Genomic DNA, 27,222 nt, shown 5'->3' with positions numbered 1-27,222 from the left:
GGTGAGGGGACTGAGACTCAGAGAGGGTGCCAAGCCGCTGTGAGTCACAGGGCTAACGCACAACCAGCCTAGCCTAGAACTGCGGCTCCTGGAGCCTGCTCTTTTCCGTGTCCCATCCACGCTGCACCCAGGCCCCATGGTGGAGCACACAGTGAAGCCCAGGCAGGGGGGACAGTGCGTGATGGACCACGAGTGTTGGCAGGCAGGGGGTCAGCAGGTGACCTTGAGGGCAAGGCCTGGGTGCCAGGTCAGCTCCGTCTGGAGGTCTTCAGGAGTGTGTGTGCCTTTGTAGAAGGGAGGGAAGCAGGTGGCATCTCAGTAACAGAGCTCTCATTTGCAGGGGACAGAAATGGAGGAAAAAGGGTGAAATGTACACATCGCCTGAGAGTTAGAACAGCTCCAGCCACTTGGCATCGGCGAGACATGCCCTTATGTAATGGTGCCTCCACCCAGACTGGTGAAGACAGTCTTTTGGGGTTCATGGGCCTGGGTGTGGTTGGTATCTGATTGACAGGCAGAAGAAATGCTGCCAACACTTAGCCTAAATGAGCTCTGAGAGGCTTGTGATAATGACTCTTGAAAGATACATCCACAGGCAGCTGGTGTTATCTTTGTGACTTGCAGACTGTGTCCTGAGCCCTGCCCTTGGGGTGCGTTGAAGGTGGCATGTGGCAGTCCCAGGAATGGGAGAGCTCCTTGGGGCAGGGGATCCCCGGGCAGGATGCCAACAGCCTCTTCTGGTGGAGAAGGGAGCACTCTCACGGCCCAGACTGTCCTGTGGCCCTCAGTCAGGTGTCCTGGGCAGACTGAGTTAGCTCCATTTTACAGATGAGGAAACTGAAGCTCCTCTGACAAGAGATGAGGTCATAGAGCTAGCTGTGGGCAAAACTGGAACTGGAACCTCGTGCTCCTGCCTCCTGATGCCTGTTGTAGTTTGTCACACCACTCCCGCCCATCTTTCCCTTGGGGTGATGACTGAGAGAGTTTACAGATCAGTTCAGACAGGTTCAGGTGGCACGGCCCCCAAGGGAGCTGAGGTCATGAAAATCTCTTACCTTCGACTGCGTTTTATAGTTTACAGAATGATTTCATGATTTGCCATAGGTTTTTACAGTATCAGCCCCTTTTACAGACTGGGAAGCTAAGCCTTCTGCAGCTTAAATAACTTAACCCAAGCAAAACTGGGACTTGAACCTAGATCTTCTGACTCAAAAATGAGTGCTCTTGCCCTGGCTGGTGTGGCTCAGTGGATTGAGTGCTGGCATGCGAACCAGAGGGTTGCTGGTTCGATTCCCAGTCAGGGCACATGCCTGGGTTGCAGGCCGGGTCTCCAGTTGGGGGCATGTGAGAGGCAACCACACATTGATGTTTCTCTCCCTCTTTTTCTTCCTCCCTCCCCGTCTCTCCAAAAATCAATAAAGCCTTTAAAAAAAAATGAGTGCTCTTTCTCCTGCCTCAGAGCTGCCCCTTTCCTCAATAGAACTGAATTTCCTGAGAACAAATCGCTGAAGTTGGTCAAGATGGTTGTTCCTCTGAGCTTGGTCAAAGCAGATCTGAGTCAGTGAGGAGGGCTCTTTTTCTGTCTCCTTGCTCTAAATCAAATCAAAACCATACAGTATCGGTCACGGGCTTGGAAAGGCTTGAGCAGGGCAGTTCTTGAGGAGTGAGGGCTGTGGATTATTGTTGAATTATTCGTTCCCTTGCAGTTGATTACTTTTAGGCTCAGACTCTTAGGCTTGTGTCAATTTACACATCTACCCTGATCTCAGTTTCAGAGCTACATGCGCCAGGCCTCAATGAGGAGTCCAAACATGGAGACCTTCAAGCAGCAGAAGGTGGAGGACTTTTACGACATCGGAGAGGAGCTGGGGAGGTAAGAGGCCATGAGAGGTGAAGGGGATGTGAGGTGGAGCCAAGGATACACTTCTCTTGGTGCACTTGTCGGTTGTTCTTGTCACAGGATTCATGGGAAGTTTTAAAAACAATCCTGAGGTGTATTTATTTAATTTGTATTGAATTGATTGGGGTGACATTGGTTAATAAAATCATATAGGTTTCAAGTGTACAACTCTATAATACATCATCCCTATATTGTATTGTGTGATCTCCACTCAAAGTCAAGTCTCCTTCCATCACCATTTTTCCCCTCTTTACTCCCTCCTACCTCCCCTCACCGCCCCCCCTCCTCTGGTAATCACCATACTGTTGTCTGTGTTTATAAATTTTTTGTTTTTTGTCTTTGCTTAGTCCCTTCACCTTTGTCACCCAGCCCCCAACCCCCTCCCTCTAACAGCTGTCAGTAATCCTGAAGTTCATTCATTTTATGGGTGGCTCTGCAAATAGTCATCTCTTTGAAAATAAAGACACCAGCAGAAGGGGCTAGAATTGTCGAGTTCTGTGTTTTCAGTATATTCTGGTTAAGCGTTATGGTGAATCTAACGATTCTTGGTTTATCTGTTACTATCCTCCCAAAGCCCTTCCCAGGCTTTGGACTGAGACCTGGACCTGTTGATTTTTTTCTCCAAGTCCCACTTGGCATCTTCATAGCTCCCAGGGTTTGGTTTCATAAGCTCAGGAGCCTGCATGGGAGGTGAAGTAATCCTCCTGAAAGTGGATTTGCATCGAGTAATAAGCCACACAAACGTAGTCATGAAGGTTCCTAGGATCTGAGTTATTGGGTACATTTTCAGGTTGGCTAACAGAACGCAACCAGGGCTAACCTCCAAGATCTGAAAGCTGTTACTATTTAGAGAGAAATGAGGATTTTCCAAAGTTCTCTTCTTGCCTTCCATTCCTAACAACTGCTAATACTTAGATGGTGTTTTAGTGATTATAGAACACTAATCCTGAAGTTTTATTCTCACGACAGTGCATGAAATGGGAATCATTTTTCAGATGAGGAAACTGTGGTCCCAGGCATTTTAGCAAGTTGCCCAAAGTTGCTCAGTCAGCAGGTGACATAACCAAGGTCTAGCCAGTCCAGTGTGTAACTGCACCCCTGTTGTGTGCTCTCCCATGAACACAACACTTGCACACTCACACATGCCCACCAGTATACCCAGCCTCACTCCTTCACACACCCAGCAAAGTAAAAACCTGGCGGTTTAGGGCCTCCACTGTATCCAAGGAGCAAAGCAGGAGGCCCTTCCTCTTTATAGAGCTCTTGGGTCAGGGCTAATTCTGTACTTTCTTTAATTTTAAGAGACAAACCAGAAAGAGGTTCCAAGCCATAGCCAGACTCTGAGAAGAACAGGAGGTGCTGGTGCTTCAAGTTCAAGCAGTGCTTGTCCTGGGTAACTCGATGGCTGGGTGTGTTGGGGAGCAAGTGATGCAGAGACCCCAGAGGAGGATGCTCTTCTGGCTTATTTTGGAGACTGGGCTGACCAAGGCAATCCAGTGCTCCATGAAAGGGTGGTGGGGGACAGAGGGCCAGCAGCTGGGGGAGGCCAGGTTCTTTTTGCCTCAGGCGCTTCTCCTGACCTTGGTGACACCAGGGGCATCCTCAGCAGTGGACGCTGCCAGTGGCATTTGATTCAGTGGCCTCACCTTGGTCACACCCTCTGTGTAGGGCTCAGTGCTAAGTGCTGTGGGTACAAAGATGAGGAGGACACAGTCCATCTCTGCCTTCCTGGAGCTCCAGCTGGTGACGGGGGCAGCCACACACAACAAGGGCGGAGTTGGGTGGGACTGGTGCCAGACCTGAGGACTGAGCAGTGGAGGTGGGAGACTCTGAAGAAGGAGATACAGCCGTTTCCTGGGGGAATTCACCTACTCTTCCTTCCTAGTCCTGTCTTTTCCCTGCGCACTGTATTGGAGCTATGAGAACTAGAAGAGATCTCATGTTTTCTGATCCTGCCCTGTAACAGGGTATGAAGGCCCCTGTGTCTCATCTCCTGCAGAGCTTTAAAGGACCCCGCTCACTTTCCTACAGTGCTAACCAGACAAGGAGTGGGTAAGAGACAGTAGAGGAATGGCTTGACTTGCTAGGATTTGTGGTCTCAAGTTCAGATGACCTGGAAGGCCATTCGAGGTCCTTTCTAACAGGCCCTTCATCTGATAGTTAAGGAAACTGAAGCTCAGAGAGGGGAAGGTCTTGCCTGGGGCCATAAACAGGCTGGAAATAGAGCTGTCCCCAGGTGATTGCTCAGCTTCTGAAGTGACAGTCCTACCTTTCTCTCCTCCCCTTCTTTTCTTCACCTAACATTCTATTGCGTACCAGGCACTATTCAAGGTAGTGGTAAGCACTCAGGGATAGTCTAGTCTTCTTGAAGCTTATGCTCCTTGGTGAAGAAAGGCACTAAACAAGTGAACAAGGGAGCAGAGAAGGATAAATCATTGTAGCAGGTGTTATTGGCTATGAACGGAGAAGGCGGGACGCTGAGAATAGAAATGAAGGTTAGACTGGGTGGTCAGGGAAGGCTATTTGGAGGAAGAGACTGTTAATTTGAGGACAGAGGGGTTAAAATGCAGGTAGAGACAACAGCAGGGACCTAGGCCCAGAGATGGGGAGGGGTCTGGGGTCTGAGCTGCCTGCCTGAGGCCAGTGTGGCCTCAGAATGTGAGCTGTGGGCAAGCCGTGCTAGATGAGTTTGGAGAAAGTGGTGGGGGCCAGATGCAGCCAGCAAGCTGCCTGTTGACATGGAATGGTGGAGAGGTTGGGCCTTGGGGGCCCCACAGATTAGGGGCGGGGTCCCCTTCCTAGCTGTGCAACAATAGTACAACTTAACCTCTCTAGGCGTCAGTTTTCTTATATGGATGATGGGAATAATAACAGTACCTCGCTCACAGCTGTGGGGATTAAACGAGGTGCTGAGTCCATGGTGTTCCTCACAGAGCCGGGCACAGGGTAAGTGTTCAGGGACAAGAACTGCTGCTCTTGGAAGTAAATTTTGGGTCATCGAGGTCCTGCCTCCTGCATGTGGAGCCCCTCGGAGAAAGATGTGGGGCTCCGCAGCGAGAGCAGCAGGGAAGGAGGCCCTCCCTGTGATTCTGGACAGAGCTGTACGAGGTGCTTCCTCAGTTGTCAGTGAGCTAGCGCTCTCGCCTCCACTCAGGGATGGCTTGCTGCTTTTAGCGCCTCACTAAATCCTTACTAGGCAAAAACAAAAATGAATGAAACTCATTCTTCATTTTTACCTGTACTGATGGATGAAGCTCACAAACACCATGCTGAGCAAAGGAAACCAGACTCAAAGAGTCCATACTGTGTAATTCCATTTGCGTAAAGTTTGAAACAGGCAGAATGAGTCAGATAATGCTAGAAGCCAGAAGAGTGGATATTTGGCAGACTAGAGAATAGAAGGGGGCACAGGGGGACTTCTGGGGCACAGGTATATTTCCGTTTCTTGACCCGGTGCCTGTTTCACTACTGTATTCATTTCATAAAAATATATCAAGCTGTACATGCACACTTTCCTGTAGGTGTGTTATAGCCTAGCTAAAACCATGTATTAACAAGCAAAGACTCTTTAACTCCACTTCCTGCCCTGGTCTGGTCCCTGAAGCACATAGTTTGGATTCCTTTGGAGGCCTCATCTGTTCTTGTCCTACAAATAAGAACATCTGTGAGAAATGCTGCAAAATCCAGCTTTGGATGGGGACAGTGTGCCCTGGCTGGAGAGTCCTGAACGCGGCTGGAATCGTGCCTGGCCCTGCATGTCTCACCTGATTTCTGGCTCCCAGAGCTGAGTGCAGGTGCTTAGCTGTGCTCACATTTTGGCAGCAGACTACTTGGGATGCTGGGGTGGTTGGAGAAATACTGGCCTGTAGATCCTGGCCTCTCCCAGACTTGGTAGCCACCCAAGGGCAGAGCAGGGGAATATTAGAGCAGGGCTCACAGAGAAAAACCCACTCAACCCCTCATTTTGTACACGAGGCTAAGATCAGAGAGGAAGTGGCTTGTCCAAGGTCACACGGTGAATCAGTGACAGACCAGGGTGGGACTTGGAGGTCTGACTCCTAGTCTAGGGCTCTGGCCGCATCATAGGCCCCACAGAGCACACACTTATTTTCCCCTTTAATTTAAATGCTTCTGGGAAGTGGGGAAAAATACATGGTTGGGTGGTCTTTTCCATTTGACCTTGAGGATAGAGTAGCAGGGTCAGTCAGGAGGTGAGCATTTGGGAAGGAGTGATGCTCCTCAGAGGAAGGGCGCTGGCAGTTAGGGCCAGTGATGGATACTGTGTGCCCAAGGATACAGGGTAATGTAATGTAAGCATCATGTGACAATCAGTGGTTTCTTCTTTTCTATATTTATATTACTTTTCTTGACTTAGATTATTAGATTATTATATTAATATAAAATCATCAGATGTTACTGTTGAACTAGATCTCAGCAAGAATTTAGTCCAGATCTCCATTGGACAGGCAAGGAAAGGGAGGCCCAGAGAAAGGAGGTGATTTGTTCAAGGTCACAGAGCAAGCAATATAGGAGGTGGGATTTAAAGAAGCTTTTCAACTACATTGTGCTGGTTTAAACAAACAGGCGAAAAATGATCTATATGGACATTTAACTTTTATCCACAGTCCCTACCTCTCTCAGGGAGCCTACCTCCCCGCTACCCTGCACATCCATCATGCATCCCCTCTTCCCTCCTGGTTGAAGACAGTAGCCTTAATGAAGCCCAGCTACTTACAGGAGGCTCCCACGTGCAAGGCACCCTGCTAGGTACTTAACCTGCAGCATCTCCTTTTGTAAGGACTGGAGCTGTGGGCCAGGAACGGATCACTGCCTTCAAGCCTCATCCTTCCTGGGAGCCGAGGAACTCCCTGGGATGGCCATATGGACAGGGCTGCCTGCCAGACCCCAGTCTCCCGATGGGGTCCTCTGTCGTTAAGATCGCTCACCAAACACTCAGCTTAGGCTGGGCAACCTCTTTTGTGAGAGAAACAAAAACGTTCAGGACAGGCGGAGAGCTCAAATTTATCCAAGCTGGGTGCTGTAGCCCAGTCTAGTCACAAAGCACTACTGAACACAGCAGTGATAGTTGTTCATTTACTTGTCTCAGTCCTTGAGAAAAGGGTTTCCAAGGGAAAAGGTTTCTGAAGCAAGGGGCTTTTACTACTTACTTCTTTTTAAATGAGAAGTAATTTTTTTTTATTATTATAGAGCTGAAGCATGGCAAATGGCATAAAGTTATGATGACTTAAAGTAAAAACTAGAACGCCCTCTGCTCTCCCTCCATGTCTCATGCCCACAGGCAGACTCTGATGATCATTTTCTAACAGGACCAAGTTAGAACTTTTCTAAGTAAAGCAAGTGTGTACGTGGACCCAGATAGGCTCACACAGCCATAACAATCTACAACTTGCTTTTCTCACTTAATGAAATGCATTGAATATTTTTTTATAGCCATGTATTAGCTCTGTGAGACTTATTTTGGATACAGGGTTTTTTTAAATAACAAATTTAAGAAGACAGTCTAAGCCAATAAAAGATTAGCAGCCTTAACACAGCAGCTATTTTTATTTCTGTTTTACCTTCTAATCTTTCCAAGGCTATTTCTCACGTCCACACATCCCCTCTTTCGTGTCTACTTGAGGTCCTCATATGCCACAGTTAACATTCCCACAAGTGCTAAGCTATGCTGGCGGGTGGGCGGGCGGGTCAGGGAGACCAAGGTGAGCCGGAGCAGTGCTCATGGCCCTGGGATCGTCCAGGGAGGAGATTAGGCCTATCCTGTCTTATGTGTGTTTGTACTGGGCTGTTAACTCCTTGGAGCCAAGTCCACATCAGTTCTCTTTTGAGTATCACTACAGCACTGAGACAGGGGCCAGAGCTCCCCCAGACTCTGTCCCTGCCCTCTGCTCTTGCTGTTCCCTCACTCTTGGAAAAATTAAAAATTTCCCCTCAATGCCTTCCCGGCAAGGCCTGTCATGCCCCACCCCATCCTCCCCCAGCCCCTTCTGTGGATTTAATTACCTCTTATTTTGGACTCTCATCTCTACTGAGTGCTAATGTCACCAAATCTCATGTCACGCAAAGGGCTTCCCTGGCCATCTTCCCTCTGGACTGAAGGTTCCTCCCGGCTGTGCTCCTGCGTGCTTTGTCTTTTACCCATCCATTCCCCCACCCCGCCACACAGTGTCCAGCCCAGGCTTTCAGAGTTGATACGCGGTCAGCTCCCATAGAGAGCCATCAGTTAAGTGCAGAGCTGTCTGGAACCTGCCTTGAGTTAAGTCTGAAGCAGAAAACATCAGCCAAGCACCCAGCTCCCATTGGCCTTGGAGTCCATGAACATTCATGATTTCCCAAACACCTAGTGGGAAACAAACCACAAAAATTACCTTCATTTTCTGGGCGTGGATTCTTGTGTTTAATCCTTGTAACACCCTGGGAAGCAGGTATTATTCCCATTTGAGGGATTAAGAAACTCAGTCTCTAGAAGTTGGGGAACAGGGGTCCTCTCCTCAAAAGCTAATGAAATGAGAAGATGGAACAGGCCATGAGCTAATTGTGGGACCCCCACCCAAACACATGCTGTTTGTTCAGAGGAGGAAGCTATCACTATGGGTGGGGCAGCTCCTCACGGGCTAATCTGGGAAAATGCAGGTAACCACCCGAGGTAGGGGCTGTGCCAAGGACCGAGGAATGGCAAGCCTGAGCTTGGACGGGAGGCCATGGGGAGGAGGCGGAAGGGATGGGGCTGCCAGGAGGACAGGCGACTGCAGAGGGCCCTGGATGATAGAAGCCGGGTGAGGGAGAGAGGCGTTTATCATGCTTTGTTATGAAAACAATGCACAAAGCCACTCAAACAAAGTGGCTGCATTGCATACGCTTCAGTCAGAAGCTGGCACAGGAGTGAATTGCTCGCCCGCCCGAGGGGTCGGTCTCATTGAACTCCGTTTGCATTATGAAAACTGAAGAGCTGAAGAGAGGTACTTACAGGGTGGGGCAAGGGTAGGTTTACAGTGGTTCGTGTGGAAAACCATACAATAATTAACAAATGATGATATAAGAATAAACTATGTTTCACATACTCGCAACTATAAACCCACTTTTGCCCTACCTTGTATGTGGGGTAATTGAAACCATTATATACCTATAGCTACTGTATACACTTTCTTTTCTACTTATTGTTGCCAGTATGTACATTTTTGTGTTGTGTTGTTTTTTTCCTCAACATTCTATTTACACCTTTTATGTATTCAGAGTCTATGTAACTTGAACCATTTTTTGTTTTGAAGTAATTTCAGATTTAATAGAAAGGTTTCAGAATAACAGAACTCCCATGCCCCCTTATTCAGACACCCCAATTTTTAACATTTTGTCATTTCCTCTCCCCTCCCCTGTCCCTCTCCTGCTCCTCTCCCCGTTTCCTCCCTCCCTCTCTACCTCCTTCCCTCCTTCCCTCCTTTCTGTCTTTCTAATGATCCATTATTGTTTCTGAACCATTTGAGAGTCAGCTGCAGATATTTTGCCTCCTTATCCCCAAAGACTTCATTATGTATTTTCTAAGGATATATTCTCTTTCATAAGCACACTACAGTTTTTAAATTTAGGACATTAACTCGGATATAATATTTTTATCTAAGCTATCATTCCAGTTTTGTCAATTTCCCCATCAGTGTGCTTAATAGCTTTTTTCTCCATGTAGAACAAGATCTGGTGCAGGTCATATATTGAATTTCATTGTCATATGTCTTTAGGCTCCCTCAATCTGGACAGTTCCTCGGCCTTTGACTTTCATGACACTGATGTTTTTGGAGAATACCAGCTTAAAAAAAAAATGATATAGTATATATTTTTTAACTTTGTAATATTCTGCTCTACAGGCATTCCCAGTTTAGTTAACTTTCCCCTATTATTTCTCGCTACCAAAAATAAGTGTTTCTGTGGACATATTTGTTTAATTTCCTCTCCCTGCACTATTTCTGCTGGGTGTATTCCCAGAGGTGGAATATCAGGTCAGAGGTTAGAGCTGGAAATGCCAGGCCAGTTTACTAGGTCACCAACATGCACTTATTTCCTTATGGCTTTGCCAGTGCTCACTGTTTGGTATATTTCTAGTAGTTAAAGAATTTTGTAAAGATACATTACTGTGTTTCTGCTGTAGGGAAATTTAAAGTGGTTGAAGTTTTCTGTGCTTCTCTTTTAATTCCCAGGCTCATTCTCTCTTTTTTTCATGGTATTTACATTTCATTTTCATTTAATTACATTTTTTTATGGATAATTTGATGTTCTGATAGCCACACAAGGCAGGTAAGGCAAATACAATAATTCTCATTTTATAAATGATGAAAATAAGGCCCAGAAAATTTACCTAACCCACCAGGACCAGAGACAGAGCCTTTCCCTGTAGGCGGATGGTGCTGCCTCCTGCCCCCACAGGTAGAGGGGATCAAGATCTTTGGGCAACCCCAGAACTCTGAAAGGGTTCCGTTTGTTTGTCTCTATTTTTAGATGCTGGTGGAAAGTGGTTCTATAAGAAAGCTTTCTGAGAGAGTGCTGTGGGGAGGGAGGTGCTTCTTGGGGAGGGTCTTGCTCTGAGGGCAAAGGACAGAGCTGTTCCCCTGTTCTTCCCTTTGCTCAGAAGACCAAAGTGAGGGGTAAGAGCAGAGGCCCGTGGAAGGAGTTAGGTCCTGAGTACCCCTCCCCTCAGCTGTAGTGAAGCACCCCAGGGCTCTGGGCATGGGAGTCTGCAATTTCCATTGCCTTGTACAGAGGTGATGGCTGCAGCCTTCAGTCTGTCGTCTGAAGGTTGCCCCAGACCCCAAAGCAGCCTTCAACAGGCAAGAACTTTATCTGGCAAGGACTCCTACAAACTCTAGTCCAGGGGACAAAAAACTATGCCCTGTAACCAAATCTGTCTGCCACCCATTTGTGAATGGCCGTGGAGCTAAAAATGGGTTTTACAGAGGGACAGTTCCAATATCTTTGATGGTAGGAACATTAACTTTGGAACCCAATTAAGCAAAATGTTTCCTCCTCACTTAAAAAACAAAACAAAACACTTTTCATTGGAAGACCTGTATTACAAAAAACAGGCAAAGCAAAATAAAACTCAATTCTTATTATATTTTTAATTCCATCAATGAAATATTTGTTGAAATTTAGTTTTCTCACTTGTTGCACGAGAACCTACGTAATATCCTTGATTTTGCTTCTTGGTGGCCCACGAACCTAAAATATTTACCATCTGGCCCTTCACAGAAAAAGCGTGCCTACTCCTGATCAACTTCGGCAGAGTTTGCTATTTGAGCAGCAAAACTTTAAAAAGGTAGATTATTGTGGGTGGGAGAGAGGGTATAAACAGATCAAAGTGAGGTGCAGTCTGGAAAAGGAGGGAGAAGGGGTGAGCAGAAGTGCACTTGTCCCCCTTCCCTTCCCTCTCTCACAGCCCATTAGGAATCTCTGAGAAGCCCACTGCCAGGACCCAGGCCAATCCTGTCCTCTTCAGAGAAGGCTGAGGTGGGAAGAAGGGGCAGGAGCTCTCTGGGAATGAAGGATTATTCTGTACTAGGCACAGGGTGGAGCTGGGGGCATCACCTGCTTTAATCCCCTTGAGCCCTGTGGGGTGGTAGGTGTTTTTCCCATTTTGCAGATGAGGAAGCTTGAGCTTAGAAAACTTCACTAACTTGCCAACCTGAGTGCCAGAGCTGGGATTTAAACCCATGACTTCTGATTCCTGGTCCAGTATTCTCTTGGAGGTGCCAAGCTGCCTAGGATTTTCTTTCTGCCTGTGACCCTTGGATCTTCTCCAGAGAACAGAGAAAGAGGTCAGTACTGTTGTTTAGTGCTCTTGGTGGTCTATTGGACAGTCTGCTGAGATCCCAGTTGTCCTGTGTCTAATCCACTTCCAAGGCTGGCACGGCCTCCCTGCTCACCCCCACCCACTCACTGCTGGGGTCTGAGGCCTCACTCAGGACCCTAATCTTAAATCCTGGGCTGCTGGCCCCTGGTCACTTGGCCACAAGGCCTGGCGGGTAATGAAATGTCCTTCCCACCTTGGGATGAGGTTGATGTGGCGCTATGGGGTCGGGCCCCCCAGCTAGAAAGGAGAGCTTAGCTGCTGAGAGGCACAGTGTTCCTACTAGGCTTTTGGAGGAGCTCCTGCCAATGGAGAGAGGATACAGGGCAGAGGGGAGAGGGCAGCTGAGCGGAGAGGCGGGAAAGGGCGCTGAGCCCTTCCTGGCAGGAGGAGGGGCTCAGGGCTGGAGGCTGCTGCGCCTTAGCCTGGTGGGGAACACTCTGGGCACTAGGAGCCACCAGGCCCCAGTTCGACCCTGGCTTTGCTACTGTGAGCTGTTGGGCCTCAGGCAGCCTTGCTCTGCTACATTCTGTTCCTTCGTTGTAATGGTCCCTGTCTCACAGGATTGTTGAAATACCACATGTGGAATCTGAGTCTCTGCATGTTTTCCAGCCTTCTGGGGTTCCATCGTTAATGTCCAAATAGGAAAAATGACCATTCCGTCCCAGGGCAACAGGAAGCCCTGTTCCTGACCCACTGCTTCTCCCCAGGGAGTGCTCACATCCTCCTCCACCTCGGGTCCTTGAACTCAATTACCCCTTTCTCCTTTGCCACAAGGCTGCACTCCCTCTGTGGCCCTGTCTCAGGCAGGAACTCGGGCGATTTCTGAGTGCCTCCCTCACTGGTTGAAGGGTAAACTGAGTTCCATGTAAGGCTTGGGGGCAGGGAGAGGAATTTAGACACGAAGAAGGAAATGACTTAATGAGGGAGAGATAGGCACTCTGCTTTTTGACCCCTGACCTCTGCCAGGATACTGGGGTCTTCCAGGCCCCTGCCCCAGGCCCCAAACCAGCTACCAGCCTTTCTACTTACCACCCAAGGGAGACCCCTGTTTCTTTCTCATACAGACAGTTTATTGCTGTTGTAGCCTCTGCCTCAGTAGACTCTAAGTCTCTCTTTTCTGGAATCAAAGGCCCTTTACAGTTTCTCCCAAACAAAAAAAGCCCTCTCTGACATCCCTTCCTTCCCCCTCATTCCTGCCAGACGTAAGGGACGAAGCCTGGCATGTGGGAAGTGCCTAGCGAATGTTGCAGATATGGACAGCATTGTGCTAAAAGCCCAGCGCTTCGTTGCTTAGAAGAGCTCACAGGGAGGAGCTGGTGGGGCAATCAGTGAGGTTCCACATGTAGGACAAGCAGGCAGGTGGGAAGTCATTGTCCTCATTTTATAGGTAAGGGGCACAAAAGACTAGTCCCAGCCTTTGAGAGTGGGGAGGCCAGTGTGTGTCCACAGGGATTTGTAAACACAGATCCAAGTAACAATCTTGAAAAGATTCTTAGAGAAAGATTTTAAAAGCACATCAGAGCCAGCTAACTCTGCAGCATTTCCAGAGCCTGGGGTCATGAAATTCTTTCAGATGTTTCATCTGAACTCTGACATAGGATCTTTCCTGGTGTCCACACACGTCTGAGAAAATGTCAGCTCCCGGCAGGCCAGGGAGCACTACCAGACCCCGGCTACGCTGACCTGGCTCCACTGTACCCACCTCCCCCGCAAGCCTTCTGGTTCCTCGGCTGCTGCTCTCTGGGCAGCTGAACCACTCCTCTTCAATACACAGCCAAGAATTTGTCCCTCGGGCTCAGGGTCAAACTGGGGTACCAATCCCAGCTTTACTATTGACTGCCTCTGTGACCTTGGACCAGTTACTTCACTCTCCTGAGCTTGGTTTTTCTTATCTGTGAAATGGAGAACAGACCACCTACTTTATCAGGTCAGGATTGAAAGTTAGATCTCCCCTGACTCTAGAGGATTGACTGAGATTATGACTGAAACCTATAGACACAGGGTCATTGTGGGCAGTACCTCCAAATTGCAGAAGCATTTAAAACAAGCACACACACATGCATACATGCCAGGGATTCAGATTTAGAAGGTTTGGGGTATAGGATGTACAACTGGATCCAAGATCATTCCTTCAAAATGATACTTGAGACAGACACATAGTAGGTTTTTAGAGATGCTGGTTTATTCCTTTCTTCCATAATAACAAATCTCTTTATTATCCTCTGTCTGGTTATGTATTATTATTTTTTTATGTTGCAAAGCAGATTTATTTGTATGCACAACAATGAGCCTTCTTCTGTCAAATGGAGGGGATCAAGATTTTTAACTCACTGGCCTTGGGACCTACCACAATGGGAAGACTTGCTGTGTTGCCTTCAGATGTTAAATCTCTTTACCTGACACTTCAGCAGGCTTTTTAAATGGGCCTTTCTGCTGGGCCTGCTTTTCTAATTTCTAATCTCTTATGATGTACAAGCTGATGAACCAGATAGCCTGTGTTCCTCTTCTGTTTATCCAGGTTCTTTCCTGTGAAGCGTAAGAGATCAGTTTCACTGTTGGCAGAAGCCAAGGTCTTCTGGTCTGTCTGGTTAACGTGTTCTTCAGCTTCAGAGCTTGTGTGCCAGTCCTCCAGTTACCTATCTCAGGCCTCTTAATCACTAGAAGGCAGATTTTACCCTCACGTTTTCTTAGATATCTTAGGTACTGCTTTGCATGTTCCCTCTTCACCTCAGCATGGTCTTCAAAAAATGCAGGAAAAAGGTGCAGTGTCTTCATGCCATATGGCCTAATAACAAGACATAGATAAAATAAGTGTCCCTGATGTGTAGCTCATAAGATACCACTTGATTAATAGCAACCCTACACTCTTCAGAGAGGAGTCACTAGACTTGGGATGCCATCTCGGCATTAGAGAAATCCAGGCATAAAAAGTGCTACCCAGCCTGTTATGTTATTTTTACCTCCCTCCCTTTGCTCACACTGGACGCCTGCTGGGATTTCTTCACCCCCACCCCCACTCTTGCATGGTGTCTGCCACATTCAACATTCCTTTCTTGCTAAAACTACCCTTTTCTCCCTTTTCCCCAGGCTCCTCACAGCCCCCTGCCCCATAGAGCTGAGCCGAGCAGAGCGGATCCTTGTACAGGCATGGTTCCTGATTGAAACAGAGATCGTCACTTGACTGAGAGTGACTAATTCATTGGCTAACCGGTATCCCATGGGATGGCTGGGCTGGAAAAGCTCTGCCCACTAGGGGTAGTGATAAGTAGTTAAAATAGCTTCTCTCTGAGACTTGATGCATAATGTGAGGAGGGAATGGAGCTGCCACTCAAGATGCAGCGTTTCCATAAGCTAATTCCTTGATGGCCTTTAGGTTCACCTTCCATTCCTGTGTGGGTCCTTCCAGTGACCACCTTCCCCTTGAAGAGCCTGGGTAGCTCGCTTTGCCTGTCTTATCTCTGTGTCACCCATGCGTGGGGCCTCCAGTTCCACATGTGTTCAAGTTTTGCTTCCTCCCAGAAGCCTGCCCTGACTACATCTGTTCTATGTCTTCATTTGCCTTTGTGTCTGCTCCCACCCTCTTCCACACCACCCCTGAGAAAAAGCTACCCTAAAGCAGCTCGCAGTCCAGTGAGCTTTCTGATCACAGGATCTAGAGGTCATTCTGTTTTATTTCCCAATGCCTCATGCAGTGATAGGCACATAGTAGGTGCACAATAAATGTTCGAATGAATTCTGGTTTCAGTTGTCTCCTATTCTGGGGTCACTATTTTGGCTTTGCACTTTGACCTTAGTCCAGTTTCTCTTCCTCTCTGGGCCTTGGTACACTTCCCCCCTCAGCTCTAAAATTCTACGAGCCTATGAAATACCTGTCAAACATGTATTAGGTAGGAGATGCTTTGAGGGACACTAGGGTGGGGCGGGGAGTGGATGCAAAGATATCATTTAGATTTCTAGGAGCTTACAGAGAGATTGCAGAGGTAAATAAGCAAACAAGTAAACATACGAAAACAACCTATGAGAGTATCAGGCTCAGCAGCCATTCAAGAACTGTCAGAACATCGTGCAGCTGAAAAAATATCCAGACAATACATGTGATACTGGTTCAGGACCTGGCTACCTCCATGGCCTGGCACACCTGCAGAAGGTTTTGGGAGGTGGGAGCTAGGTGGGGGACTGAAGGATGGGTGGAATTTGGATAAGCTGAGCAGGGAGGGTGGGTATTCCAGGTGCAGATGGACTTGAGACAACTAAATGGACAGGACAATGCAAGGTATGTTGTGGGGAGTGGGTCGCCAGAGGCTGGATGATAGACATATCTGGCAGGGAGGCAGTGGGCAAGTCCAGAGTAGCAAGCAGAGGATGGACAAAAGCCTAAGCCAGCCATTAAAGTTTTTAATAATATGTATTGGTCACAGGAATGGGGGGAATGGTAGAGGTGTAGGATAATGGATGATTTGATTGTTTTTTACTTATACTTTTCTGTATTTTATAAGTTGAAAAGTTTAACACATATTCCTTATGTCACAGAGAACAACTTGATTTTTAAATATTTTGTGCGTAGGAGTTTGGACTTCAACTCATTCTGAGCCGTAGAAAGATTAATGGGATCGGATGGAGGAAAGGTCATGGGAGGTGGGCCAGGGAGGAGTGAATCAGTGTAGGGAATGGGAGCGAATGAGGACCTGGAAGTGTCACAAAGGAGCGATGAAGGTGTCACTGCCTGTATCCTTCATGCAGGGAGAAAAGACTCAGTGAACCCTTGCTGAGGGATAAGTGAGTTCGGATAACAGCAGCTAGAGGGAAGGGAAAGAGATGGTGAGGGTTCCATACAGGTACCTACAATGAGTCTCCCACCTCTTTTGCCAGAAACATTCTGGCAGAGATACCCCAACGGGTTTGGAAGGAGTCACTTGTCATCATGCCATTAGAACTTAGACTGCAAGGGTCCCACAGTACCATCTGTTTAACCCCTTCAGTTCACTTCACAGAAGTAGTCACTATACACAAGTTCTTCTTTCTTGGAGTGACGTGATTTATTTTTAAAAATTTTTATTTATTTATTTTTAGAGAGAAGGGAAGGGAGGGAGAAAGAGAGGGAGAAAAGTAATGATGTGTGAGAGAAACATTGACTGGCTATCTCTCACATGCCCTCAACTGGGGACCTGGCCCACATGTGCCCCGACTGGGAATTGAACCTGCTACCCTTTGGCTCCCAGGCCAGGGCTCCATCCACTGAGTCACACCAGCCAGAGCAGAGTGCCTTGACTTTTAAAAGGCCTACTCTTTATGGAACTTGTCTGTTGGGTGAAGTGAAGTATACCTGTATGAAGTGAAGTAGTCCTAATTCTAGCTAATGCTGGCTTTTGGAAGCTCTGCCTCAGTAAGACCTTCCAGAAATAAGTCTGGGGAAACTTTACCTCATGCTTGGAAGAAAATGACCATTAATTGAGAACAGAACTTAAACTAATAGTTGCAGGTGCTCATTTAGTAATAACAATGTTGTACGTGTTCTTTTCTCTCTGTGATATTGCCCAATAGCCAGCACCTGGAGCATGGCCAAGGTTAGCTGATGCTTGCTGATATTAACCAGCATTTGGATGATTACTCTTGCAAAACTGTACGCTGCGCCCACAGGTGTATGTCTCTAATGCATTTTCCTTCCCTTTTTGTTGTCACCTTAGTTTCTTCTTTGCAGGGTACGTGCTTCCAGGCCAATGTCTAAGTCAGGTCTTCCCTATATTCTCTCAGATACAGAGTCAGGAATGAGTGGCTGGCAGATTAAACTGGAGGGTGTGGCTAACTTAGTCCCATTGTTTTGTCCACTCTACCTGTCCAAACTCCTCTCTCCATACTTTCTAACCTTTCTCCCCTCCAGCTGCTGTCCCCATCCTTTAATGAGATGTTCTTTTCCTTCTTCTGAGCACCTTCTCTTCATCTCCCTTCCTTTCTTCTACCAGTTCTACCAAGCCCTCAAGTCCAGTGAAAATACCTCCTTTCCCGTTTAAGCCTTCTCATAAATACTTGCCCCAGTCATCTCTCCATCCAGCTCAAGCACCCGTAGCTCTTGGAGTCTGTGCCTCAGACATAATTCTTCTGAAGTAGAAGGTTTTCTAAAGGTTCACACTGTATTCAAAGCCAGGCTGTGAGACCCTTGAGGACAGGGGCCAAGGTTTACCTTTCTTTGTGTTTTCACTACTTGTAGCATAGGGTGGGAGGGGTAGGAGGTGTTCAGCACACCCAGGGAACAGTGCAGCCATAAACTGCTCAGCCAGCTCAGCCTCCAGGGCTGGAGTTTGTGTCTTCAAGCCCAGGAGCCAGTAGAAGTCAGCAGCATCATTTTTATCACAGCTCTGCTCAGACGACTTCCTTTGTTTTCTTGTCTGGAGGGGGCGGAGCAGGGGAACAGGCCAAGTGTGCAGAGCTGGTTGACATCTCAGCAGCTGTACAGAATGCTCACTTGTTCTCCCTTTCATGTACCAGAGTCGCTCCACATCACAGCTTCTTTCTGCGCTGGGCTAGCCTAGTGACATCTGTCTTGCTCTTGCTCCTCCAGGAAGTGGCTGAGCCTGGTTCTGCGAACCCAAGTGCAGTATCTAGTCCCAGGGAGAGAAGGTGCCAGGGCTTGCCTGTGTGCACAGGGCCTGATCTCAACTGAAGAGATGAACAGAGGTCCTGTTGCCACGGAAGTTCCAGCTCAGGGCTGTGGCTTTCTTGGGGCTCTCTGGGGAGTAGAGAGACTCCTCTGAGGCATCTGAGCCATCAGCCATGGCCTGGAGTCAAGAACTTGATTCAAGCCCCTCTTTGGCCACAAATACATTGTGTGGCCTTAGGCAAGACACCTTCCCTCTCATGGCCATGCAACATTGTGGTGGTGCAAATAGGACCTGAATGCAGGTCTCCAGGTCCTTTGCTCTTTCTACTGCTCCACAGAAACACTACAGACATTTGGTATCACACCAATTCACCTATCCTTTCCATTTTGACTTGTTCCTTTAGTAACTGATGTGCTCTTAGAAACCAGGACTTTCTTCCAAGAGACCTGTTGTCAGAAATCTATCCCCAAACCATAATTCTTTTATGTTTCCTTCCTATGGATATTTTCCTTTAGGTTTCAGATTTCCTTGGGGCTACCAGATGGGTCTACCTCTTTGGACAACTGCAAAGAGATTCTTCCTAGAAGAGGTGGGCAAGGTGGCACTGCTTTGGTGAAGCAAGTAATGCCTTCCTGTATCTGGGCTCGATAAAAAGCTATCACACAAATAGATGAATGAATGAATGAATGAATGAATGAAACAAGAGAATTGATGATGCCTTCGTATCACCTTAATCATCACTGTAAGAGACCAGGCCAGTCTTGGCAAGATCCCTCTGTGAAACTAACTACTTCAGAAAGTAAATGCCCAATTTAAATCCTTGATCAAGTGGGTTCTGTCCCCACTGTCCTCTCAGCTATTTCTCCATGTTGATGCATTTGACGGGACAGTGCAATGAGAGAGTTTTGGTGTGGGAGTGCAGGGACCCAGGCTTTGGTGCTGGAGTTAAATGTGCTCAGGAAAGACCTTCCCCAATAGGGCCTCGGTCTCCCCATCTCTTAATATTTAAATGCCTTCCAGCACTAGCCTCCCCGACTTCTGATTACGTGAAGCATCCTTGCTGTGCCAAAGGTATCTGTTCAGGCGGGGCAGGAGTCACTCACCTGGTGGTGTGGTCATGGCACAGTAAAGCCTCTGGTGCCACTGAGCCTGGTGCTGCTGACATCAGGCAGGGATGCTGTTAGCAACACTGCTAGTAAATATTGACTCTGGGGCACGAAAATGAAACGCAGAGATGACAGCATTAACTCACTCACAGGGTAGAAGTTCACCAAGCCCTGATTAGACAAGATGTAGTTATGAAATCTGTAGGTGTGTCACCAACAAATAAGTTGTTTAGTGGCAGGGAGAATGGAAAACACGACAAGGAAGCCTTTGTGGGCAATCCATAGCTGCTGTCCTGTCGGCACTGACTGGCCTGCTTAATCTTCTATCTGTTTTAAACGCACTTCAGGCATATAGAAAAATGACTGGAAGCAAATACACCAAAACATTTACTGTGGTATTCTCTAGAGATGGTGAAATTGCAACTAAGTTGATTTTTTTCATATGCTTTTTCTATTTTCCACACTGTCTACAAAGATCACATATTACTTTTGTAATCAGAAAAGGGCAATGTATTAGAAATGAAATATTTTCCTTTGAAGGGTCTGAACTTTCAGAATCTGCCAGGTCCCTCAGATCATTGTGTTTTGTCTACTGGACCTTGTATCGTAACATAGCTGTCAAGAGAGGAGTCCATTTGAGAGAAGTTATTCTCCTAAATAAACCCTGATCTAAGTGTGGTTATTTATTGATTTATACTCAGGAACGCAGAATGTGGTGGGAAAAATTCCAGTCACTTGAGACTTCAGGATTTTTTCCCTAAGCAAACAAATACGAACTGCTTTGAGTGCTTTCTGTTTGCCAACCCTGTACTTTACAGTGTCCAGGCCCAGCTTGGCCCAGAACTGGGCAGGTCTGAGAACAGGGCACTCTGATTAGTGGTTACCTTTGAGCCAAAGGTAGGAGGAGCCAGGTATGGAGGCGGGACTAGGCCTTAGAATTTGTACATGGGGGTGGAGGGGACGTTATAATAATAATTATCACTGATGAAGCACCAACTGTCTCCCAGCAGCCTTCCCTATGTTATTACTAATCTTTAGAAAACTGTGTGATAAGCATCAGCTACATTTTAGGGATGAGGAAACCAGGGTCGGGAGAGTCACCCCTCCAAAGTTCCAGAGCCAGTCAGCATCAAACCCTGGGTTCAAACCCATGTCTGCCTGACTGTAAAGTATTTCCTCTTTCCACCACACCAGGCAGCCTCTCAGGGGATTTAGGGTTTTGCCCTAGAGAATTCCAAAGGGAGCCTCAGCTAACAAAAAAGGTACATGCAGCCTCCAGTCAGGACTGGGGGTCTTTGGAGGAAGAGGCATCCCCACATGTGAAACGTGTTTTTGCTCTCTTGGGGTGACTTAGCAGGTCTAGGGTGGGCCACGAGAACCATGGCACAGGTGGGCCTCCTTCGAGGCTCCTCTGGCCAGGCCAGAGGGCACTTCATCTTTGGACTGCTTATGTGATAGGGAGGAGAGAGCGAGAGCGAGAGAGAGAGGGAGAGGGAGGGAGGGAGGGAGAGAGAGAGAAAGAGAAGGAGAAAGGGAGGGAGAAAGAGAGAGATAGGGAGGGAGAGAAACATTGGTGTGAGAGAAACATAAAGTTATTGCCTCCTGTATGTGCCCCAACTGGGGATCGAACCCGCAATGTAGATGTGTGCCCTGACCGAGAATCACCCCTGTAACCTTTTGGTGTACAGGATGATGCTCCAGTTAAGTGAGCCACCTGGCCAGAGCAAGGTTGTTTAGCATTTTAGCTGGGTTAGTAGAGCCAATTTCTGAGTCTGTGGCAGCGATCGCCTCTTTGGGCTCACAGGTCCAGCCCTCACAGCCCTTGGAATGGGCCAGGAGCCCCCCTTCCTCACCCACCTCCACTGGACCTCTCTCTACTTGCAAACTATCCCTGGAGAATGCTGTGTCCGCCCCCATCATGGGGGAAGGCCTGACTTCCAAGAACGAATGCCTCGGAGTTGGATTTCAGTTCAAGTTTGTTTCCATTTATTTTATTTTCTTAGGAGAAAAGATGTGTGTTTGGGGGAGGGACTGAATTGTGGTGTGTGGTGTTTTAAAAAAACTACTTTTTTTTTGGCCCAAGCAGCTGAGCTGATTGAAGCCCAGCAGTACCCATTATGGAAATGCCTTATCTTGTGGTTCTCCAGAATTGTGGCTAGAATATTTTTGGTTTCCTGGCAAAGCCATATAGGATTTTAAAACTGGATGGAGAAGGTTTCAAAGTTACTGACATCGAAAAGGAGCAGTGGCATTTGTACACGTCTCCTTCTGGTCCGGGGGTTTGCGTTCCTCTGAGGCTCACACCACTGTGCATGCCTTTCATTTCTTACATGAGGATGATAATCCTAATAACTAACTACCTGCATTCACGTTACATTATCTCATTCGGTTCTCATGGCTGCATTTCTAGACAGGCAGAGGCTATTAACCCTCCTTTTACAGAAAACGGAGGCTCAGGGAGGTTAAGTGACCTGATCACACAGCCAGGAAAAGGCAGTATCAGACATTAAGTCGAGATTTTCAGACTGCAGACCAGGGAAGGCAAGGAGATTTGCACCTGGTAGGATGTGGACCTGCCCGTGACCTGGAGTGCAGGCTCTCTGGACATGGAGATGTGAGCATTGCAGACTGTACTGTGACTGTAGAAAATGGAACAGCCTTTGAGGAGGTGCTGTTTGGGGTTTTGTGTGGTGCTTTGCCTTTGGTTGCTGTTTGGTCTTTACTATAATTGACCTGTGAGACAGCAGGGTAGATAGATGCTATTAGCCCCATTTTACAGATGAGAAAACTGACATTTCAAGAGGCTGGGTGACTCATCCAATGTCATTTATTCTTTATTCACATAAAAAATATTTATTGAGTGTCTATTGGAGGTGCCTAGGGGATTGAAGTCACAGCTAGTGACCGGGAAGGAGGGATTTGAGGGCAAATAAGAGGAGGGAACTAGTATGTACTCACCTCTGCTGAGTCTGACTCTGCCGAGTCAGAGCCCTTGAGGACAGCCCCAGCTGCGGGTCTCTCTGTATCTGCCTCAGCAATGAAAACAGGGGGTACTCAGGCCAAAGTTCCGAAACACTTCATTATTCACATAAATAATGATGATGATAATTACTACTGTTTATTGCCCTCCTATTGTATAGCAAACTGTAGGCTGGGCATTCTACATATGCTGTTTCTAATTGTCATAGTAACCTATGTGGCAGTGATTATTTATCCTGCCTTACGGATGAGAAAACTGAGGCTCAGAGATATCAGATCACTCATATCCCAAGTCACCCTGGGATTAAAATCCAGTCAGTTTGATTCCAAAGCCAGAACACTTTCCACTGACCTACACTGCTTCTCTATGATAATGGACTCTGAGAAACTTGCTGGAGGAGGATGGTCCAGTTACTTTTGGGGAGCTCATGCATAAGGAGGGTCAGGTGCAGAGGGGGCTGCAGTGGGTTGACAGGACTTCAGCCCTGGACAGATAATCTTAAAGAGGCCGTGGGTCCTGCTGGTGGCAGCTGGCACCTGATGAGATAGCAGGGCAGGGTAGGGTGGGTTGGGCTCCTGCTCAGTGCCCTGCATCCAGAGGGCCTGGAGTTCTCAGGCTGTGATGTCCTCTCGGATACCCTCCTGGGAGGGTCCCACTACCACAGACCTCGTGGCCCCTGTTACACAAAGACATGTGACACCTTCTCTCAGAACCCTAACCCTAACCCTAACCCCAAGCCTCCTTTTCCATCTCCTTCCCCTGCTGTGTTAGTTTCCTGGGGTTGCCGTAGCAAATGACCACAAACAAAGTGGTTTAAAACAACAGACATTTATTCCCTCACAGTTGTGGAGGCCAGAAGTCTGAAATCCAGGTGTTGGTAGGGTTGGTTCCTTCTGGAGGCTCTGAGGAGAATTGGTTCCAGGCCATGCGATGCCCTCTCCTGCCGCCTCACCCGAACTTACCACCCTGCAGCGGCCTGCCCTGCTCCTCTGGCCAGATCTCCTCCTCCTTCCCCGCCTGCCTCGTCTTCCTCGATGCCTCTTGCTTTTTTGGTGATTTATCTATCCTCCCTCAACTGTGGCATGTCTTGTGTTTATTTAATAGTATTATTATTATTTTTTGCAGGATCAGGTCTGTTTTTTCAATTAAACGTAAGCTCCCCTGAGATACTTGCATATGGTCTTTGATAAATACCTGTTGGTGCCCCATTGGCTGCTCACCCAGCAGAAGAAAGTACTTGTAGAATCCTGCTCCCATTCAGGACCGGCTGGGACCATCATACAATGTTTTCTACCTGAGACCTTTGAGAATCTAATAGTCCAACACTCTGGTTTTCCAGAGGAAAATATGAAAATCCAAGAAGTGGGCGACTTCTTCCTAAATTATCAGGTGGCTTGAACAAGTCACCCACTTTCTGGGTGCTCATTTCTTCCCCTGGAAAACCAGGATATTGGTCTATCAGATACTGTCTGTCAAACAAACTGAAATCGATAATAAAGATTTTTCAAGGGTCTTAGAGTTTGCAGTCTTAGAATACAACTAGGCAAAATCTCAGAAAGAAACGTGAAGAGCTCTTGTAGTGAAAAGAGCATTCTTGGAAACAATCAGTCCTGCATGCGAGCCTCAGGATTGGCCCGGGATGGTTAGCAGCCAGATGTCAGGTGGTCTGCATGATGGATCTCAGGTGGGTGTCAGATGGTCTGGATATGTGAGTCCTCAGGGGGTAAAAGGAGGGTTATCTGGAAGTCTGATGTATATCCAGACATTCATGCAGGACTGGAAAGTTTTAAAAGTTTAAGCTCCCAGGGTAGTTAAAACAAAAATAGTCATTTCCTCATCCTTCAACCTTCATAATGTTAGTAATTTTAGCAGCTTGGTTGAAGTGACTCCATTTTATTTGTTCCCTATCTTCACTCCTTCCTCATCTCAAAGTTCCCTTTCAGGTAGAACACGCTGTTTGTCCCAACAGCCCTCAGGTCTCTGAAGGGTTGTGTTTGAGAAGAGCAGGGCCTGGACGACATGAAGGTTCTCCCTGTGCCTGAGGCAGGTCAGAGTTGCCCACTCCTTCACCACTGCCCCCAGCTCTGCTGCCTCCTCTTAAAAGACAAACTGCAGGGTGGACACACTTTTCTCTGTTAGCAGTCTAAGGGATAACCCCGCTTGCTGAGGGTCAGGCTCTCTGGGATGGGGAAACGCCAGCATGGAGGCCAGTGAGAGAAAAATGAAGGGAGTAAACACTTGATCCAAGTCGCTGCCCCTCAGGGAGGACCCAGGCAGCCGAGCCTCTCAGCCCAGAACCCTGGTGGGAAGGTGTTTCTGTCTGGCAGAGCTGCCAGCCACACCCCAAGAAGGTTGAGGTTTGCTCAGTGAAATGACTAATTAGTCCTGAAGTGGAGATTTCTATCTGCTCACAATGGCATCATGATTTATTCATGCAAGGCTGGCACACTCACCGGGACCCGGCCCTTGTTTCCTGTGCTTCCATGTGATGGGCAGCAAACTGTATTTTTCCAGAATGGATAATTTCTCAAATCTGGCTCGCTTTCCCCATGGCAGCCAGGAAACCTGTAACTCTGGTCACTTAATAGCCCCCTCCTTCCTGGGTCGGTAGTCATTTTAGAAGGAATGCATTCTTATCTGGGCCTCAGCTCCTTCTTTGGTGATGTGGGGTGGGGCTCCATGGCATTTCAGCACCTTCTAGCCCTCAGGTTCTTTACTTTTAAATTCTTTCCCCTTCCCCCAGCCAACCCTTCTGTTTTCTTACGGTATTTGCTTCCATAGACCTGCTGCAAGGTAATCAGAGACATCTCAGCTGCCTGGAAGCTCCCTCCCAGTTTCACTTTTCTGTCCCAATCACCAAGTCTTAAAGGCACCTATTGTCGTTTAAGCTGTTTGTTTCTAGCCTTTTAAGATTGCACAGCTTCACCTAATGTCTTCTGACAGGTGGCTCCCAGCCTAAAATCTCTGTAATGAAGAACAAGGTGCCAGCCTTTGGGAAGTTAGGCTTACTACTCCAACTCTGAGCTCCCTCAGGCTGAGGGAGGGGGACCTGTCTCACTTCACAGGACATCTGCCATGTTACTGTGACTGCTTCCTGCACCCTGGCTGTGGGACGCATTGGGTCCTTAAGGATGTGGTTGCAGCCTTGTGGATTGTCCGGGGGTGGGGGGGTGTTGACAGGGGGTCCACAGGCCTCCTTAGAGGGACCAGACTGTTTGGGGGCTGTGTCACTGTATTTGCTCTTGTGCTGTGCTTTTTTTCTGTTTTGATATTATGATCACACCATTCATATCCCATTTCCCTCAACTATGTTATAGGATAAACGTTTTTTTCTGCCATTTCCTTGGTAAATATATTTATTGGCCGTGTGATATTCCAGACTGAATTTTTAATGTGGTATGTTACCTTTTATAGCTGAAAAAGAAAACTAGTTAATAAAAAAAAACAAATAATGTGGTTAGATTTTCCTTTCCTGTCCTCCTGAACCTTTCTATGCCCAATCCTCAGAAGTGACCATTAAGTTTCTGTGTATCTTCCCAGAAATTGTCTATGTGTAAAATAATACTAGATGCATATTCTGTATTTTTTAAAATGTAGATGGGATTGTTCTATACCATGTATATGGGTTCAGATTGTTCTGTAATTTGATTTTTTGATCTTGTGCATTTTCTCAGATCAGTGTGTGTGTGTGTGTGTGTGTGCGTGTGAGAGAGAGAGAGAGAGATTTTTTTTTTAAAACAGCTACATAGGCCACCTATTATAGGTGGACCATAATGAACTTAACCAGTGCCCTTGTTGATAGACATTTAGGTTGTTACCATAATGAGCATCCTTGTCTGTACATTTACATACCTCATTTATTCACCTTCTACCTGCCAAGTATGGTTCTAGGCACTGAGGATTCTGCACAAACTTCTGTGCACCACTCATACTGTTATAACTGTCAGATCGATTCTGGAGAGTGGAACCATTGGCAGATCGATGCATTGCACTTATTGAATGCATCTACGCCACATAGAATATTTTATGGAGTGTTCGATGAATCAGTGGCTGCCTGAGACTTTCTCTGCTCTCCTTTCCCCTGGCCACATTACGATCACCCTGTCTCCAGCCTCCCAGTGGTTAAGGGGCCGTTTACTGAGGTATCAGGATGGTTGCTACAGCAGTGACGGATGGTGGCAGTAATATGTATCTGCTGATACTTTTAAGATTCGTAGGGTACAGCTTTGCTGTGTGTCCTCACAACTGTGTGGGGAAGTCAGAGTGGCTGGTTTGTACTTGACAGAAGGAACTGGGGCCCAGAGAGGTAAGGTTAGTTAACTAAGGTTGGTGGCAGGACTCCTAGCTCCCCACCAAGCTGGCTGGTGGCAAGGCTGGGATGAGGGGCTCTGCTTCTTGGGACTCCTTCATGGGGTACTCAGAGTTTCTGCCATTTAAATTAAAGTATTTAAAACCAGAAGGGAAGTTAGTTTTTTTCTTTTCACTTCTGTGGAGATAGGGTTCTAAAGGACTTGCATTTATTAATTGATTTAGAGCTGCTCTGTGCAATGCAGTCGCCACCAGCTACGTAACTAAGTTTAAATGTAAAGCAATTAAAATTAAATAAAATGACAAATGAGTTCCTCAGTCATAGTAGCCCTGACCTACAGGGTCCATTAGGCTGTAGCATTATTTTTTCTCCTCGATACTTGAATGTTGTAGGAGAAATTTTTGGGGTCATCTCCACTTTCTATCTTGACAAGTAGGAAGAAGGAGGCGCACAGACGGGAGGTGACTAGCTGCCCCCA

At 47.3% G+C, this 27,222-nt stretch overlaps 1 protein-coding gene and 1 pseudogene across 4 annotated transcripts in view; one reads left to right on the top strand and one right to left on the bottom strand.

Annotated features, from left to right (window-relative positions):
- DAPK2 (death associated protein kinase 2) overlaps positions 1 to 27,222 on the top strand; it is a 111,965-nt gene that overhangs the window by 4,588 nt on the left and 80,155 nt on the right. For all 4 annotated transcript variants that reach the window (XM_090270743.1, XM_090270745.1, XM_090270742.1 and 1 more), the window contains exon 2: positions 1,770 to 1,873. In XM_090270743.1, the coding sequence (XP_090126869.1) occupies positions 1,782 to 1,873 (92 nt within the window). In that variant the 5' untranslated portion in view covers positions 1,770 to 1,781. The remainder of the gene's footprint in view (positions 1 to 1,769; positions 1,874 to 27,222) is intronic.
- LOC150016614 (ferritin heavy chain B-like) lies at positions 14,136 to 14,653 on the bottom strand (annotated as a pseudogene).

Source organism: Furipterus horrens, unplaced genomic scaffold, assembly GCF_987537825.1.
Source record: "Furipterus horrens unplaced genomic scaffold, mFurHor1.1.pri manual_scaffold_3, whole genome shotgun sequence".
Taxonomy (NCBI): Eukaryota; Metazoa; Chordata; class Mammalia; order Chiroptera; family Furipteridae; genus Furipterus; species Furipterus horrens.
The sequence above is the reverse complement of the archived record's forward strand: the minus strand, read 5'-3'. Positions and strand labels throughout refer to the sequence as shown.